The following is an 18948-nucleotide window of genomic DNA, read 5'->3' as shown; positions in this document are numbered from 1 at the left end:
GCTATGACGCGGCGCCGCTGCGGTGTAAACAGGAAAAAGCGCCGGTGTGAAAGGGGCAAGAGAGAGAGACAAGGGAGATCGCTCTTCTGGAGTGAAGAGAGCGGAAATAATGATATTGCAAGTTAGAAACGTAAGATGCATTTTGACAGACAAGATAGACACTTGGGGGAAAATATGCTTGAATGTCCGATAGTCCACCATTAACACCTTAGTCCCGTCTCGTCTCGTCAACGAAAACTAAATATACATTTCGTCATAGTTTTCGTTATCAAGAATCTATTTTTAGCTCGTCATCGTCTCGTCTTAGTCATGTAAAAAAGGTCGTTGACGAACATTTTTCGTCATAGTTTTCGCTGACGAAATTAACACTGGTTCCAAGTGAATCTGCGGCCCCCTGGTGGCCAGTACATAAATGATGTGGCCCCCACCACCATCCAAGTTGCCCATCCAATAGTCCAAAAATCAGCTCCTAAGTTCTAACCCTATCGTCTATTCCTTGACCTCTGAGTGAAACGTCACGGGGTTAAGGGATAGTGGATAGGAGAATTCAAAAGGATTTAGGAGAAGAGACTTTAGAGAATCCGACTGCACTTTCACTATCCGACGTGTTTATGATGCGCCAGCGGAGGTCATAAATGTGCGTCTGCTGCTGTGGGGAAACTATGGAAACTACAGTTTTCTATACAGCGGACTACAACAGGGATGTTTAATAAGAACGAGGGACTACTGTAAACTCATCTAGAGACTCTGCACCGTGCTCTGATACTGTTGTTTTATGCTTTATGAACGGGGACAACAGAGAAACATATTCTTCATGACCAAAGTTGGAATTGAAATAAAAAAGGAAAGTGAAACTTATGCTCGTCACCCTCTCCCTCCGGTCCACATTAATACAAATGATCCCAATACGTATGATTGTATGAACTATGAAAAGATCTTAAAATCAATACAAATGTATTTATTATAAACGTTAGTCCTTAACATCTATCATTGTGTATATCACCATTCAAACATATTTTAAAAGTTGAACAAACCCCACACAGCTCAGTAAAGACTGTGAAATGTTGACTTTATTTGATCATTTCAGTAAAAACTAACGTTCATATTTCTCTTTTTGATTATAATATTGATGAACGTTCAAAACAAAGCACTTTGGCAACTTACCACATACGTTTTAAAATGCTTAATAAGCACCGTAACTTTCATGATATCATTTCTCGTTCATAATCGGTTGTTTCCGTGAACGGCCGACTGTTGTGTGACGGCAAATGCGGCGGCCGCAAGGCATTGTGGGGCAGCATTTTCTCCTCTCCTTTCGGTTAGGGAGGTCCAGTGGTTCCTAAGCTAAAGGAGGTTATAAAGGAAGTTTGAAACCTCCTTTCCTTTCATTTAGAGAATTCGAACGGCACTTATCATGGCTGCCACTGAGGGACTTCCGGGTCATTTCACTCCGTTAGGAAGGTTCCTAAGCTAAATGGACTATTCGACCGCAACCAAGGGCGCTGGAAGCGGGGGGGCCAGGGGGCCATTGGCCCCCCCACTTTTCAGCCCTGCCCCACATTTTCGCAGCGGCGGATGCCGTGGAACACTGTACAAATCCCGTTTCAATAATTCTCCTCTACTCTAAAGTCGCATCTAAAACGCGATCTGATATAGCTGTGTATATTTTGTTATGTTTGATTGTTATATTCAATCTCATTAGCTACAGGCATTTTTTAAGCTTGTAAAGCTCTCACTCGCCACTCTGCTGTTCCACAGCGCCGCTTCCCCTCCCTCTGCTGAAATTATGAATGTAAGGCGTATAGTAATCATAGATAACACGGCAGGGTCCGTTACAGTTTGTTTTTATCTGATTTCAAATAAACAAAGTCTTGGCTTTCAGAATATTAAACTTGTTTCGGCAAATCCAGATGATAAATACAACTTTGAAGCTTGTAACGGCATAATTACAAGCAACGGAGTAACTTTACGTCACTGCAGGCATAACAGCCGGTGTTTCTCGTGAGTGTTTTCCCCGGGAAACAAACACAATACACACAAATGCAAAAATACACAAACACACACGTATATACACACACACACTCGCGGGCTTCCCCTATCTTCCCTTCGTACTATTTCGATCATTTGCTCCGCTAATAATCAATCAGATCGATCCAGAGAAGAGGAAACTTTAAAGGCCTTTTTCTCAAAATGATGACTCTGTAACAGTCATTATATAATGTGACATATTTTGCTTAATATTTGGAGTAGCCTACAACAACAATCCTGATATCATTAGAAAGCTATGAATCTCCTCTTTCCAATAGTGTATACAACTCAAAATGTGTCTTCGGGTCAATGCGACTGATTTCGATGGAGCAGGTCACTTTGCATTAGGTAAAATAAAGCAGGCAGACATAACAGGAAGAATATGTACATTTTAACCCAATCAAATAGGACATTGTCACACCATTCAAATGTATCCATGTAAATTACAACCAATAAAAAAGCTTAGATTTGTTTATTCGTTACGTTGTTTACTTTATTTGTCACGTTGTTCTGTGTGTGTCAGCCGTTAACCTAGAAAGAAAGAATAGATACACTTGCAAACAAGTCAGAAGAACCAGCGCAGAAGAAAACTAAATACAGTCAATCTAAACTTAAATTAACAACTGGAAGGTCACATCCCTGACATCCACGTCTCCGGAGCCTGGACCTTCATCAATCATAGAACCAGCGAAGCCAGATGAACCCAAAAGCAGCAGCTCTGCGGCCGCAGAGACTGTCAAAACCGCCGCCACCACCGTCGTTGAACCGAAACAGGCTGGTTCCGACTGCATGGAGGTTTGTTGTCGGGACATTGAGACGGGTAAAGCTGCAGCTAACTGACCGCTAGATCGTCTGGGCAAAGAGAAAGGTACTTCTACGCAGAATGGTACAAAAACAGAGAGTGGTTAATTCTTTGCAAAACCACTAAACGGGCCTTCTGTGAAATATGCAGATTTGCTGCTGTCAAACGGCTTGTAACTTTCTCAAAATGTGGAGATGATAGATTTGTTAATACCGGAGTTAATAACTGGAAAAAGTGCCCAAGCCTCCTGGACAGCCACGAAAAGTCTCATTTCCACAGAGTGTATTAAAAAAAAGTGCGCTTTCTTCAGTCAAACACCAGTCAACATACAGCTTGTCAAACAACAGCGTATTGAGCAGGAAAAAAGAAGAGATGGAATGATGGAGCAACTGCGCTGTCTGCAGTTTCTAACCCGACAGGGCCTAGCAATCAGGGGGCATGCGGATAAGGAGAGCAATTTCCAAAAGAACTCGTAGCTGAGAAAAACCCCACTCTGAAGAGCTTCATGCTCACCGGGAAATATGCATCATGAGACAATTAATGAACTTATAAATCTAATGTATCGGGAGTCTCTCACATTTAAAAGCAATGCAAAACATGCAGTTATTGTGCTTCCAGCAAACATCCACTGATAAACTGCGATGTTAACAACCTCATGATAACCTCATATGTTTTTAACAGAGAATCTACCTGTGTTTAGTCTAGAAAAAGGTAAATGTGTGCATTTTATTATAAAGTTGTGTATATTTACAGACTGTTGCAAAAACTAAGAAACTTATAAACATCAGGTTTAAAACTAAAAGAGCTTTACAAAAAAGTAACACAATTAGAGATGTTTGGAGTTTTATTTTAGTTATTAATTTACATTTGTTGTCAAAGAGATGCTGATTTGATACCGTTAGTTACGGCATTTCCTGTTTCTGCCGGAGAGAGGGGAGTTTGTCCCAAAGCTTGCCGCTGTATTTACTCCCTCCATCTGACAGGAGGGAGCCTCATGTGTCACTCCACAGAGTTCACTCCGTCACGGAGGGGGAGTGTGTAGGGGTAGGGTGTAGGGCGTGGTTTGGGATTGGGCCATACACACGCACTTTTTTGCCCCCCCCCACTTCTAAAATGAATCCGGCGCGCCTGACCGCAACCCTAGAGAATTCGAACGGCACTTATCATGGCTGCCACTGAGGTACTTCCGGGTCATTTCACTCGGTTAGGAAGGTTCCTAAGTAAAATTGACTATTCGACTGAAACCCCTGTGACTGCCATACACCCATGGTGACTGCCCGATTTGCATCTCTGCCCGATTTGCATTGCGCAAGCACGAGATCGTCCGCCATATTGTACAGCTACATACGGCAACCCAAATAGGACACTTGACGTCTAGATGGCTGCCCAATTTGCATTGCGCATGGGCAAGTCTTAAACTTAAACGGGTGCCCGATTTGCATTGCTCAAATATCTATACATCTGACAAAATGAAGACTTTTGTGTTTTACAACCATTTGAGAGAATACTTCTCTAAAGGTGAATTTCACCCCACCCTCTCTACAAATGAACGAGGAGGTGCCAGAAGGTGCTATATATATATATATATATATATATATATAATTCCAAAGCTGGTAAAGACAATAATTGCCATATAAGAAAAATACTGATCTAATAACAGAGATTTGTTCTTGAATCAACTTTTTTATGGAAAATCTTTTATGTAATTGTATTTAATTTGAAATAAAATGAAAGACATTCACAGTTAATGTAATTAGATATCAATTATTAACGCCATACATTGTTGCATACGATCACAGTAAATATTACTTCAGTATATGAGAGCTGTCTAACAGAAGTTAAATACATTTCTCACTTATTCAAATAATTTATTTAACCCACTAAAAGGAGTTGTTATAGTGAAGTTACGTTGTAATAAGAATAACTCATCTCTCGTTCAGATTAATGTTTTTTTCTGCTTTGCGAAACGCCACTCAGTCAAATGTCCTATTTGTGTTGCCGTATTTACCTGTCCTACCGGACCATCTCGCGCTTCCGCTATGCAAATCGGGCAGTCAAACTGCGTAGCATGGACTTTATTTACAAGTGACGGGTGAGTACATTACTATTCTCAGCATTTTAGAGCCTACAATGACATCAGTTTAATAATAGATTACTTTATTGATCAATGTTGGGAGAGACTGTTTGGCATTATGTGCGCATTATTAGATTATGGCTGCGTTGGCTGGAACAGAGATGTGTAAAGAGTGTGTGCTGTATGTGCTTTTCAATTGTTTACGGAAGGCCCTGTCTAAAGCCCCACGGTACGCCACTCGTAACACATTAACTTTGTACCACTAACATCACCACTATAGCTATGAATACAAAACTAAAACATAGATTGGTAGCCTATATTATTTCTTTTTAAAAGCAAACTCATCGTCAAACCTAATGATTATACCAAACTTCTTTTCACTTATAGTTTATAGAAACATAGAGTAGTTTAGGCAAAGTCATTGTTTCGAAAAATAAAATTGTCTCTAAAACAAAGATTGTTAAGAGCATGTTTTGTTTTATTAACACCAAAACTATTTTCAAACTCTCCCTAGGTTCTTTAACCAAGCATTTGGTTTCCAGTTGAAGTAGATTTGTTCCTGCAGTGACATTATGGCGACAGCATCAACAGGTGAGTTCAGAATGTATTATTATGGACAGAGTTGGGTGTAACAAAGTAACGCGTTACTGTTATAAATTCAGTAATCACACTACAGTTACTAACATTGCGCGAAAAAATTACTAGATTCTCCCTTTGACAGACTAGACTAGTAGTTACTACATTATTCAGAAGTTTACAGTCAACGGAGAGTCTCTCTCTCTCTCTCTCTCTCTCTCTCTCTCTCTCTTCTCTCTCTCTCTCTCTCTCTCTCTCTCTCTCTCTCTCTCTCTCTCTCTCTCTCTCTCTCTCTCTCTCTCTCCCCCCCCTCCCTCCCCTGCCTCCCCTGCCAGCCCGCTGATCCAGTAATGACTCACCCGACACGACAGAACATAATGAACATGTATAACTAGTTTAGCTAGTTCCAGGGGTAGATAAGATGGGTAGATAAGATTGGTAAATGTGATAGGTCTAACTTTTAACATCAACAGCTATAACTTTCGAGGGGTGGAGGTATGTCCATTATTTTAAATATGTCAGAAGAAAGGATAGGAATGTGACGGTAAGGTGCACTGCTGCAAACACAACAACATCAAACCTCTCCAAGCACCTGCAGAGGCAACATGCTAACACGAAGCTAGTAGCTAAAGACCCCCGAACCCGGAGTGATGATGTTGAGTGAGAGCCGACTCCGAACAAGCAGCAAAAACTAGAATGTTCACCGTTATTAACTTGTGTTATGTCTTCCTTATTGCAATAGTAATTGTTATATGTGTGCACATGTAGGCCTACGTTTTAAGTTTTGGCTATAGGCTGTTGCTGAGTAACGCAAAAGTAATGTAAAGAAACTAGTAAAGTAACAAGTTACCCTATGTAGAGAGTAACGAAGTAAAGTAATATATTGCTTTTTTTTTAAAGTAATATGTAATATATTACTTTTTTTGAGTTACGACCCCATCTCTGATTGTGGATAATTAATATAAAGAATTCTAACCTTTGTACTTTAGTAACATTTCTGTGAATATGCTGTTTATTGTGATATATTACACAACATATATTGACGTCATTTAAAAAGAACAACCAATGCTTCCTAAAGTATTCATGAAATATATTGTGAATGTTCGGATTTCTTTTAGTGTCAGAAGATTTGCAACCTGTGAAGCGGAGCAGCAGCTATGGACTACTGCCACCTGCCTGTGAGTTTAACAGAACTGAGTCAAAATGTTTAATTATTTAACATGCAGCTGTCACAGGGGTTGAGCTGCAGACTGAGACAGAGACATCAACAGCTATTACTTTCGAGGGGTGGAGGTATGCCCATTATTTTAAATCTGTCAGAAGAAAGGACAAGAATGTGACGGTAAGGTGGACTGCTGCAAACACAACAACATCAAACCTCTCCAAGCACCTGCAGAGGCAACATGCTAACGGAGCGTCCACACAGCAGCGTTAAAAAAATCTTAGAGGTGGGCGTATCTGAAGCTTGGAGATTTTTTGCGAGCAACGCGACCAACAACCAATTACATGAATCTCCCACCCCCGACATACGGGCCGTAACACGAAGCTAGTAGCTAAAGACCCCCGAAGCCAGAGTGATGATGTTGAGTGAGTGCCGTCTCCGAACAAGCAGCAACAACTAGAATTTTCACCGTTATTAACTTGTGTTATTTCTTCCTTATTGCAATAGTAATTGTTATATGTGTGCACATGTAGGCCTACGTTTTAAGTTTTGGCTATAGGCTGTTGCTGAGTAACGCAAAAGTAATGTAAAGAAACTAGTAAAGTAACATGTTACTTTATGTAGAGAGTAACGAAGTAAAGTAATATATTACTTTTTTTTAAAGTAATAAGTAATATATTACTTTTTTTGAGTTACGACCCCATCTCTGATTGTGGATAATTAATATAAAGAATTCGGTAACACTTTATTTTGATAGTCCATAGTTAACACTCTATAAGTCATCAGTTGACATTCAACAACACTGTTTCAACAGACAAGTAACATGCATTCAACTAACTGCCAGTAGAATATAAGGTACATCTCAAGTGTTGATCTATAGATTTTACAAAAAGTCTCTGTTGACTGTCAACATGTTTTTTGCAACAGGTTATTAACCGATATTCAACCTTACTATCTGTAGATTGTGTCAACATCTTCAAAATTGACAATCAACTACTCAAAATCAATCTGTCAGTTGAAAGTCAACAGGGTCATGTCGACTATCTGTTGAGAGTCAAGATGTCAACTAAAGATGACATTAATCATTAGTTGATGATCAACAGATAAGCAACTTTAGAGTTTAGTTGATTATTACATTAAGCATTAATAATAGTAATACATTTAATTTCAAAGCGCTTTTTCAGGTGCTCAAAGACGCTTTACAGTGGTGATAAAACAAGATAAAATAGAATAAAACATATTAAAACAGCAACACAACATAATTCACAAATTAAAAGCCAATCTGAAGAGGTGTGTTTTGGTCAGTTTTGAAAGTGGGGGGTCGGTGCAGTCTCTGATGTGTTGTGGAAGGGAGTTCCAGAGGGTGGGGGCAGCGATGAAGAAGGCTCTGTTCCCCCAGGTTCGGAGCTTGGTTCGTGTGGGGATAGAGAGGAGGTTCGCTTTTGATGAACGAAGGCTGCGGGAAGGGGTGTATTGGTGGATCAGGTCGGTGAGGTAGGGGTTGATTAGTTGATGATCAACAGATAAGCAACTTTAGAGTTTAGTTGATTATTACATTAAGCATTAGTTGATGATCAACAGATAAGATGATTTGACACTTGATTATATTTCACATCATTCATCCACATCTGTAAAGTAACTAAAGGTATTAAATACATGTAGTGGAGGAAAAGTACACCATTTACCTCTGACTTATGTTTACTGCCAACCTAAAAGTACCTCAAAAATAGTAATCAATAATATATTGAAAAGTTATTTGGCTGATTGTTTTATATTGGCTCAGCCAGGTTATATGGGATGCCCAGTCTACGTACAGATGGGTCACTCATTTTGAAATATTAAACTTAGTTTTCTTTTCTAACATTTTTAATTTTTCATCCTCATGTAGAATGCTATTATGAAACACACATTTGGTTGTTTATAGCATAAAGAACATCTGATTTAATGTGAGGTAGGGAAATAATCATTTGAGTATAAGTATGTGTATATAAATATGTAATTTACAACAGCTGTAAGATGCTTGAAAAGCTTGAAAATGCACCTTGAAAATGCTTGAAAAGTGCTTGAATTTGACTTTGGAAAAGGTGTAAGAACCCTGTCTACTGTATATACTGCGATGTGATCACTCGTCCGCTTTCCCACTTTTACTTTTAATTCAGGAACATAAAATGCACAACTAGTTTGACCATTTTCTGGATTCTTGGATCCATCAGTAAATATGTGTATAAACTGCCCATATTGTTCATGTAGAACAGTATTCACATAAGCCTGTACATTAATTTTGTTTTTCATTGAATGTAACCGTTTCAATAAAGATAAATCTACTATAGGTTGAGGTAGCAACCATGGTGGAACAGCTGATAACAACACCGTCGGACTAATATTCCATTCTTTAACTTTGAATTCCTTACATAATTCAGAAACACAAACACAAAAACTTTCTTTTTTCATTTTGTTACTTTCCCAACTTGTTTTTACAGTTTGTTTAGTAGGGTGAGTATCTTTATGGCCCTGTAGATTTGCCCAGTAATTAACAATTAACTGTTTTCTCCTCAAAAAAATGTGTATTTCTCCGACCTCTACCTGAAGTGCCGACACTGGTGTAGATCTGACTGCCCCACAGCATATCCTTAGTGCTTGTGCCTGGACTCTATCTAATATTTGAAGAGAAGAGTATGCAGCTGAACCATACACTATTAGTCCGTATTCTATGGCTGATCTAATTAAAGCTGTGTATACGTTCCTCAAAGCAGCTTTATCAGCCCCCCACTTAGTGCCTGCCAAGCACCTCATAACATTTAAAACCCTTTTACATTTATCTACTACTTTATCAATGTGAGTACTCCATGTGACTCTCTCGTCCAACCATATTCCCAGAAATTTAAATGTCTTCACTTTCTTTAGTTCTTGTCCATAAAGTTTTAACCTAACCTCCTCACCTATCCTTTTCCTCGTAAAAAATAAAGTTTCAGTTTTTTCCACCGACAATCTAAACCCCCATGTCAGAGACCAGCTTTCAATTTCCGTAATGGCTTCCTGAATCTTACCGACAATATAATTTACATTTCTGCCCCTTTTCCAAATAGCTCCATCATCTGCAAAAAGTGACTTACCGATATCAGATCCTACTTGTGTATATATATCATTTATCATGATAGAAAACAAAAGAGGACTTATTACACTCCCCTGTGGGGTTCCATTTTCAACTTCATGCCTTCGAGAATAAGAATTGCCAACTCGGACTCTGATGGCACGGCTAAACAAAAAATCCATAATCCAATTATATACATTACCTCCCAGACCCATAATGTCCAGTTTTATTAATAATCCTTCCTTCCACATCATATCGTAAGCTTTTTCCACATCAAAGAATACAGCTACAACACACTCCTTATTCGCTTGGGCTTTCCTAACTTCAGATTCCAGGCACAGCAGTGGATCTAAAGTACTCCGCCCTCTTCTAAACCCACTCTGATAAGGAGTCATTAGTTCATTTTTCTCAACGTAGTATGTCAGCCTTTCTGTTATCATTCTTTCTATAACTTTACACAAGTGCGATGTCAGAGCTATAGGTCTATAACTGCCATCTTAACACATTTACTAAGTTTACCAGTTTTATTCCCAATAGATTGATTAGCGCTTTTAATTATATTTGAAGTAAATTGCTCATTTATATCATCAATACTTCCTGCCATATCAATCTGATCAAATTCATTATCACACAATTTAGCAAACATCTCCCAATTTGCTTTAGAAAAAGTCCATCTCATGATACCGTCTAGCTCAACCACATTACTTATATCAAACTTGATTATAATCGGAAGATGATCACTCCCAATACTGTTATTTGCCAATACTTCCCAACTGCTACCAGAAGCTAATTCACTTGTTACCAGAGTTAGATCGATCGCAGACTCTGTTCCATCTCTAAAATTGAGTCTTGTACCTTGCCCATTATTTAAACAAACTAATTCCTTTGCCTCCATTAAGTCCTCCACCACCTGTCCGTTGTAATCTGTTGATCTCCCTCCCCACATTGTATTATGTGCATTAAAATCACCACACCATATTATTTCATTTCCTTGACAAAGACTGTCTAATTCCTCTATTTTGAGTTTATTACATGGATTATAAAAATTCAGGACACTAATTTTCCTTTTATTAATCCAAACTTCTACACCCACTATTTCTAAATCATGACTGCTCTTAAATGTTAGCCTACTATAAGACATTATTTCTCTGATAAAGATTGCACATCCCCCTCCCTGACCATCATTTCTATCTTGTCTTATAGCACTATATCCCCCAATAATGAAGTCCAAATGATTCTTCAGCCATGTTTCTTGAATACAAATAACGTCTGGTTTTTCTTTTAACTGATATATATAGGTCTTGAATTCTTGTCCATTTGCAATAAGGCTTCTAGCATTCCACTGCAGAATGAGAAAAACCATCAATCTATTCACTAATCTGTGAATCATCATTATTGGGGGCTAGCATATCATGTATCATTTCAACCGTTATATCCTTTATCCCCAAAAATGCACCGACTGCTTCCACTATTGTTTTCAGTCTTGACCTCTTTTTTGTTTGTTGCAAAGCAACATTCACCACTTTTCCAATAAAGGCCACACATGTGTACTTATTAACAATCAATGCATCCTCTCCTATCACACACTTATGTGAACACTTTGTGGAGCTTTCCTTTGCCTGTGGGAGTTTGGGAAAATCTTTTGAAGAGAATATACTTGCTGCTCCTTGGGATTTCCTAGCTATGTTTAGTGATACCTTTTCTGTTGCTTCAGAATATGAGACTTTATTTTGCACTTTGTATCTCTGCACCTCCTTGGCCTTTTTCTGCACTTTGTATCTCTGCACCTCCTTGGCCTTTTTCTGCACTTTGTATCTCTGCACCTCCTTGGCCTTTTTCTGCACTTTGTATCTCTGCACCTCCTTGGCCTTTTTCTGCACTTTGTATCTCTGCACCTCCTTGGCCTTTTTCTGCACTTTGTATCTCTGCACCTCCTTGGCCTTTCTCTGCACTTTGTATCTCTGCACCTCCTTGGCCTTTCTCTGCACTTTGTATCTCTGCACCTCCTTGGCCTCTCTCTGCACTTTGTATCTCTGCACCTCCTTGGCCTTTCTCTGCACTTTGTATCTCTGCACCTCCTTGGCCTTTCTCTGCACTTTGTATCTCTGCACCTCCTTGGCCTTTTTCTGCACTTTGTATCTCTGCACCTCCTTGGCCTTTCTCTGCACTTGGCAGCCCTGATACGCAGCACTATGTTCCCCACCACAGTTACAACATTTCACCTTAGCACCTGCAGCACAACTACCATATGCATGTTCCCCCGCACATGTTGGACACCTGGGCTTAGTTGCTTTGCACTTGTCTGCCACATGCCCAAACCTTTGGCATTTAAAGCACCGCAAAGGTTTAGGGATGAATTTTCTTGCAACATGCAACCGATCATTATCTTCTGTTGAATTGTTTCTTCAAACTGAAGAAGAACAGACAAACTATTCACTATCTTACCCTGATACCTAGTAGGAAGACGCTTAACTACAGACACTTTTCCCCCTTTCATTTCTTTCTTGAGTTCTTCTATGCCGATTTCTATCGGAACTCCACTGATAACTCCAAGTATTTTCCGATTTGCTCCAGGAACATGGCATTTAATTCGAACTTCATTCAGGGTCTTCATTTTCAGTAACTTTTCCTGTTTTGCATTCATCATTTCAACCAACATCCGTCCTTTGCTCAGAAATCTTGCTTGCTTTATCGATCCAATTTCTTTGTGGATGGCTTTAGTCAGGGCCACTGGATGTAGCTTAGCTGCGGATTGCTCACCAAACTCCACAATCACTTTCCACTCTTTATTCTCAATCCTTTTCTTTACTTTCTTCAATTCATTCTGCGAATCAGATTCACTAAGACTGTCACTTGACATGTCTATCTTCTTTCTAGAAGTATTTTTCCTTACTTCATTCCATCCTCCTTCTCCTTCAGATGCACTTTCCATATCCTCCTCTCCAGGACTCAAAGACGCCATTCCACCAGCTGCTCTCAATCTCGCACTCAGCAAACTCTGCTCCCACAATCAACTCGAAATGCGGCGCAGCTTTTGCGGCTCCTTTCAGGCTCTGAAGCTTTCCTGTGTCAGCCTTGTTCCAGCAACTTCCTCCACAAAAGCAGCAACTTCCTCCACAAAAGCAGCGAAGAAGAATGGTTGTCTTGGCTGCACTTCTGTGTATTCTCCGCGGTGGGGGCCGACGGAACCGGGCAGAGTTTTTCGCCGGTCAACGTGTGTTAAAGTTTAAATCTTCCGGACAAAATTATAAAAGTGCCGGTCAAAGGTCTTCATTGTTATTTATTGAGCTTTAAAACAAATGAATAACGACGATATAAGGATATATAATCATCAAATACACAGAGCCTGTCTCTTTTTCCTCTCTTCTCACAGCGTCAGTGTGTCTCATGCAGCAGCTGATCCAGTAATGATGACTCGACAGTAAAAATAAACATATTTATAACTAGTTTAGGTAGTTTGAGAGGTAATTAAAATAGCTAAGGGTGATGATCTGACTTGAAGTGTGTGTTTTGCTCCCGCTGCATCACAGCCGCAGGAGCTGCGTGTCTCCGTCCTGTCAGATTAGACTTCACTCGCGTTTATGTCCATATCGAGATAAAGATAAATAATCTGAATTCAAGGAGGAGCTCCTGTAGATGTTGCACAAAGAACTGTAGCATGGTCAGTAGCGACTGGAGCACGATAGCAACCCTGCAATCCGCCATTGTTGTTGTTAACGAAACACATCAGCAATGATGCGGGGTACGCGGAGAGGTGGGGAGAGGCGGGGCTATGAAACGCATGACCGTATAGGCGACCCCACGGCCCCGTTGGACCCCCCAGAGCGCTCCGTTCCCAGATCTATCCACCTTTGGACCCGTTGTCGTTTGCGGGGTCTGTTTCTACGTTTCCCTTACGGCGTCGTCGAGCTTAAAGGGCTATACGCATGAGAAATATGCGGATTCAACCCGTTTTCGTCCCCGTGGAGCTTAGGCCTCAGGTAAACGGCGATCCGCCCAGGGAACTGGGACCCGCCCATGTTAAACTGTGATCCACCCAGGTTAAAACTGTGTTAAGACTTCTGTGGCTATCTACCAGCGATCATGTTTAATATGAAAGACTACACACACATTTATCCCTTATAAAAACAGTATTCTGCAGCACTCATCCAGATAAGATGTGACTGTTAACTCGTTTTACAAAGATAGCAGCAGAAATGTCATTGCTGCATGTGCAGGGATACTTAGACTTTAAAATACTGATGGGTCATTAATGTTGGTCTCGGCAAACAATATTAGGAGTCCTCTATTCAAACGTAATATTCAGTGTGTAGCGACATGAAAATAACAAAAAAGTTCATGCTGGACTCAAACCCGAGTCCCAAGAGCAAAAATCACTCGGGCCCTGCGCTTTACTAGTGCGCCACGGATCTACTCAAAGTGTTACACCACTAGACTTTAATATATTGCATTATAACCTTGTTAAAAAGTTCCAGAAAGATGCAACCCGACCATCATTTATTATGTGAGCGAATGTATCTACACTTATAATATACATATTATAGTAGGCATTTGCTTAGAAATAGTATAGGCTACTGACTGAGGTCTGTATCAAGCCTCATTAAGACCCACCGAGATCAGATATCCTAGTTTATCAGCCTGCGAGCCCACATTATGTTGTGATAACTTTTAATTGTACATATAAATGTGTTCTAGTGCACACATAAAGTTCCAATATGCAAATCAGGCCATGTGTGTCGTTACATTTGCCATGCAACATTATGCTATAATATAATATTTAGCCTCACAATATAGACATTTTTAAACACAAACTTTTTAAATAGGCCCCCCATTTCCTGTTGCTATGTCTGCTAATGCAGAAGCTGATAGGATGTAAACCTGGATCAAAGCTGTTGCGCTAGAAACAGAATGCAATTTAAAAAAAGGTTTATATTCTAGCAATACTGGCTGTCTTTTCTGTCTTGCGACAGACTCACCAAAATAAAATACTTTACAGCATAGGCATCACGTCCCCTATGGTGTGCTAAGGGCTAATTTTACATATTGCAACTATAATAACAGTGGCCAAATTCATGTTCTAATATGCAATGCAAGCTTTGCTTCTGTATAGTAGATAGACTTACTCATTAGTGTGACAGAAGGAAAGACAACAACAATGATAGTAATGATTCAGTATCAGCTTTATTTGGCATGTGTACACATACAAGGAATATAGCCTTTTTCTGTCCTGTTGGGATCCAAACCACACAGCGATGGATGTACAGAGAACAGACTGGATTATTGCAAAGTAATAATAATAATAATACATTATATTTATATACCGCTTTTCTTCAACTCAAAGTCGCTTTCATTTAATTTCAAACCTTTATTTATTCAGGTTGTATCCCATTGAGATCATTGATCTCTTTTTCAAGGGAGACCTGCTCAAGTAGGTTCCACATGAAACATTAAAACATAAACAGAACAACAAAAGGACATCATACAGCATCATTACAGGGATTACAATTTACATAACTATCCACATGCACAGGTACCAACAGCTTCCAATTGAGTAGCATCCAACCGAGCTTTAAAAACATTTAGTGGCACCAGATTGCTCAGTTTCCATTTCAATTGCAGACTATTCCAGGACAGCGGAGCTGCGCATCTAAATGCTATCTTCCCTAAGACAGTCCTAGCAGTTGGCACATTTAATAAAACCACAGCATGCGATCTCAGGCAGTAGCCACTTACAATTCTCCGTGAGATCAGGGAGCAGATGTAGGATGGAAGTTTCCCTAACATGGCTTTATATATAAAAATGTACCAGTGACTGAGCCTCCGTACAGTTAGTGAAGGCAGACCAGCCCTTGCATACAGGGTACAGTGATGAGTTAATGCTTTACAGTTTGTCACAAATCTCAGTGCACTGTGATACGCAGCATCTAACTTGACCAGGCAATTGGCAGGTGCATTCATATAGATCAGATCACCATAGTCCAGTACAGGTAAAAAGGTCACAGTGACCTTTTACAGTATGATGGAGGGTAGACAAACAAGGACAGGCAAACAAATGAATATAGTAAAATAAAATAAACAGAAAAGGCAGTCAAGAGGAAGTTGATTGAGAGGGGGGGGGGGGATTATGGGTAGACAGAGTTGAAAGTAAAAAGAGTAGAACTGGATCAGCAGCTCCTGAGGCAGGTTGTAGCCTCCTCAAGAGCTGCATGCAGGGCAAAAATACTCCTCCTCTGTGGAGGGCAGTCCCATGCATCCAACATGATACCACATGATGCAGGTGGTGCACTCAATCTGACAGGGAAAAAGATAAATACCTTAGAATACTGTCAAACATTTTGTCAGGTTCACATCAATCATCCTGATTAGGATGTAAAATGAAGCCGTTTTAACTTCCTTAGACATTATTTCTTTACATAGTATGGCAATGGGTGTCAGATATAGGGTTAACATCTTAGCTGTGGTCCTTTCTGTTTGGAGTCTGTGGTATGTTCCTTCAGCTGCTCCAGTGCCCACCGAAAGTGCAAAGACATGCAAGTTAGGTGAATTAAACTATACATTTTCAATAGCTGTGTGAAAGTGAGTGTTCACCCAGTGATGTTGAGGTAACCTATCCAAGGTGCATCCCAGTCTTCCAGCAGAAGGTTGGTCAGGACATGAGTTTCTCTACATACCCACGTATCAATGTTAGCCCCCGAGCTGAGCTCCCCACAAGCCCTGCAGAGCTGGGATAGGTCATCTGTAAACAATAAGATAATGTAGTTTAATGGCAATATAGACACATTCAAGTATACCTGGTAGAGCTCTGTATTACCTGAATTTGTCACCAGAGACATTGCCATGTCCAGCCGCAACATGGCCACACCCTTCTGGTCAACAGGGTAGTCAACGGTTTGGCCAGACAATATCTGCTCTGCAAGCTAAAAAGTGTCCGATAAGTATAATTTGGAGCACTTTTTAATAATGACAAATAGCAACAGATATAATCAAATGTTTACCTTGCACACAAACACCCCGCATGATGCCGAGTCCTGTTGCTTGGGGTGAGCAACGGTTGCGCATGCCCATCTCCCTATTGCTGGAGTCTTCTTGCGGACCAATGCTCTACACACAAAACACACATTTATTACAGTTTGCCATTTTTAACATATGCCCAAGTCAAATCATTTAATTCAAGATCACTTGAATCCTGTTCAAAGACAAAAATGCTTGAATGACCTTTTTGTTGCTCCCAAAAGATGATCCATGGTGTATGAATACATGTATTTATCTAATGCACACATCAAAGCTGACATTTCATTCACCTTGTTACGTCCTTGCATTTTGCCATCTGGGCTTCTGTGGCCCCAAATGGGTCCAAGTACAGGGACCGCCTCTCCTTTAGGTACATGATCTATGGAAATGCAAATACTAATTATAACCAACCCCTACATCAGATAGTGTCATGGTTCCGTCTAGATCTGTTTACGTTGAAGATGACTTACAATCAGTGTCCAGTGTCCGTGGTGGCAGACTGCTCCAACTGCCACATCATGTTTTAAAAGGTCCAACTAAAAACAAATATTATAATTCCAACAACTAATGTATACACTAACATAAGTATGTATTTGTGTGTATGGACAAACAAACATACATATACACAAAATACATAGGCCTACTTATGTACAAAAAAAAGAAATCATCCTACTATATAGTCCTACTCACACTTCTCAAAGAACCTTTGTGGGTTCCCTTCCAGAGCGACGTCATCAGGTAGGAGTCTATCAGGAGAGCGCCAGCTTTCCTTCTCACCATAGTCAAATATGAATTGACGATCTAAGAGTACAAAAATAACTTGATACAATCTCAATAAATATCAGTCCAATATTCTTTTGTTTTGTAACTTACCTCTCCCTCCAACCACTTCCCTGGGGCCAAGTCCATTACGTTTTGTGAGTAGACTTTAAATGGCCCAAACTTGCACCACAGCGTGTCCTTTCTCCTCCCTGTCCATATTTGTCGAATTACTGTAAATATAGCAATGGCAGTTATTTGTGAAATGCATAATTTGGAGTGTACTTTCTGTCTGTTTACTTACAAAGTTCAGGATTCTTTGGTGCCATTTCGGCGTCGCAGTCCATGGATGGAGGTGCCATTTGTGGTGTTTGTGTGGTGGGTGTTTGTGTGCTGTGGATGTGTGTCTGTGTGTTTGTGTGTTGTGGACCAGCCAGAGGAGAGGGATCGGACAACTTTTGTAGTTTGGCAGGGATCCTCTCCTCTGGCTGGAAATAATGTGTCAAATGGTCAATATTGGTCTGCAGCTTCTTTGCACCCTTACCAACAATGGCCTTTTCCCCCTCTAGTTCCAGGATGATGTATGGTCCCAACCAGTCATCCTCCAGCTTTCCCCCTTTTCTTTGCTCCTGTCTCACGTTCCTCCGCAACACCTGATCCCCTACTTGGAAGTTGTCCTCCTGGCCCTTTTTCACTTTACTTTTGCGGACGTTGTCCTGGCTTCTTTTCATATTTAGTTTCACCTCTGTGAATACAGCCTCCTGTTTCTTCAAGCCTTCATGGATCTCCTCCGTTTCGACCAGGCTGCTGACTTTCTCTTCTTTGACCTGCAACAAATGACAGTTAGAATTTTAGAAGGCAGATGATCCAAATGAAAACGTTTGAAAAGGATGACAACATTAGAACATCTTACCAGGTACTCCTTTGGCACCTCTGAAGGATACCTAGCCTCCCTCCCATACATTAAATAGTAGGGGCTGTATTTAGTGGTCAGCTGCTTTTTGGTCCGAAGAGCAAACATGGTGGACTGGAGCACCTGGTCCCAGCGTTTGGGGTGACCAGCCACCATTTTGTTCAACGACCTTAAAATGCAGAATTCAAGTATAGGTATGAGGAAGCAGGAGAGCATATGGGTTCTCATGTATGATAAAGCAACATATCATTAGTCATTAGGAAATGTGTTTGTTATTCTATGAAGAGCGTGAATTCCATCAGATATTGAAAAGCAATACCTCTGAATAGTGCCATTCAATTTCTCCACAAGGCCATTGGTCTGTGGGTGGTACGCGGAGCACAGGCTTCTTTTTATATTCAGCGTCTCACACAGGCCAGAGTTGACCTTGAAATGATCATTAGGACAAACAGGTTAGCACAGCAACTACAGTTACATATTGGGGATTCATACTGCATCAACACTATACCTTGTTGCAAAACTCAGAGCCCTG

At 40.3% G+C, this 18948-nt stretch overlaps 1 protein-coding gene across 3 annotated transcripts in view; it reads left to right on the top strand.

Annotated features, from left to right (window-relative positions):
- Positions 1-4847: 4847 nt before the first annotated feature.
- Positions 4848-18948, top strand: part of LOC117495683 (GTPase IMAP family member 8-like) — a 28341-nt gene continuing 14240 nt past the window's right edge. For 2 of the 3 annotated variants that reach the window (XM_034147119.1, XM_034147118.1), the window contains exons 1-3: positions 4848-4922; positions 5419-5495; positions 6599-6658. In XM_034147119.1, the coding sequence (XP_034003010.1) occupies positions 5477-5495; positions 6599-6658 (79 nt within the window). In that variant the 5' untranslated portion in view covers positions 4848-4922; positions 5419-5476. The remainder of the gene's footprint in view (positions 4923-5418; positions 5496-6598; positions 6659-18948) is intronic. The other variant, XM_034147120.1, reaches the window with a different exon arrangement.

Source organism: Trematomus bernacchii, unplaced genomic scaffold, assembly GCF_902827165.1.
Source record: "Trematomus bernacchii unplaced genomic scaffold, fTreBer1.1, whole genome shotgun sequence".
Taxonomy (NCBI): Eukaryota; Metazoa; Chordata; class Actinopteri; order Perciformes; family Nototheniidae; genus Trematomus; species Trematomus bernacchii.
This window is presented reverse-complemented; position numbering and strand designations above follow the sequence as displayed.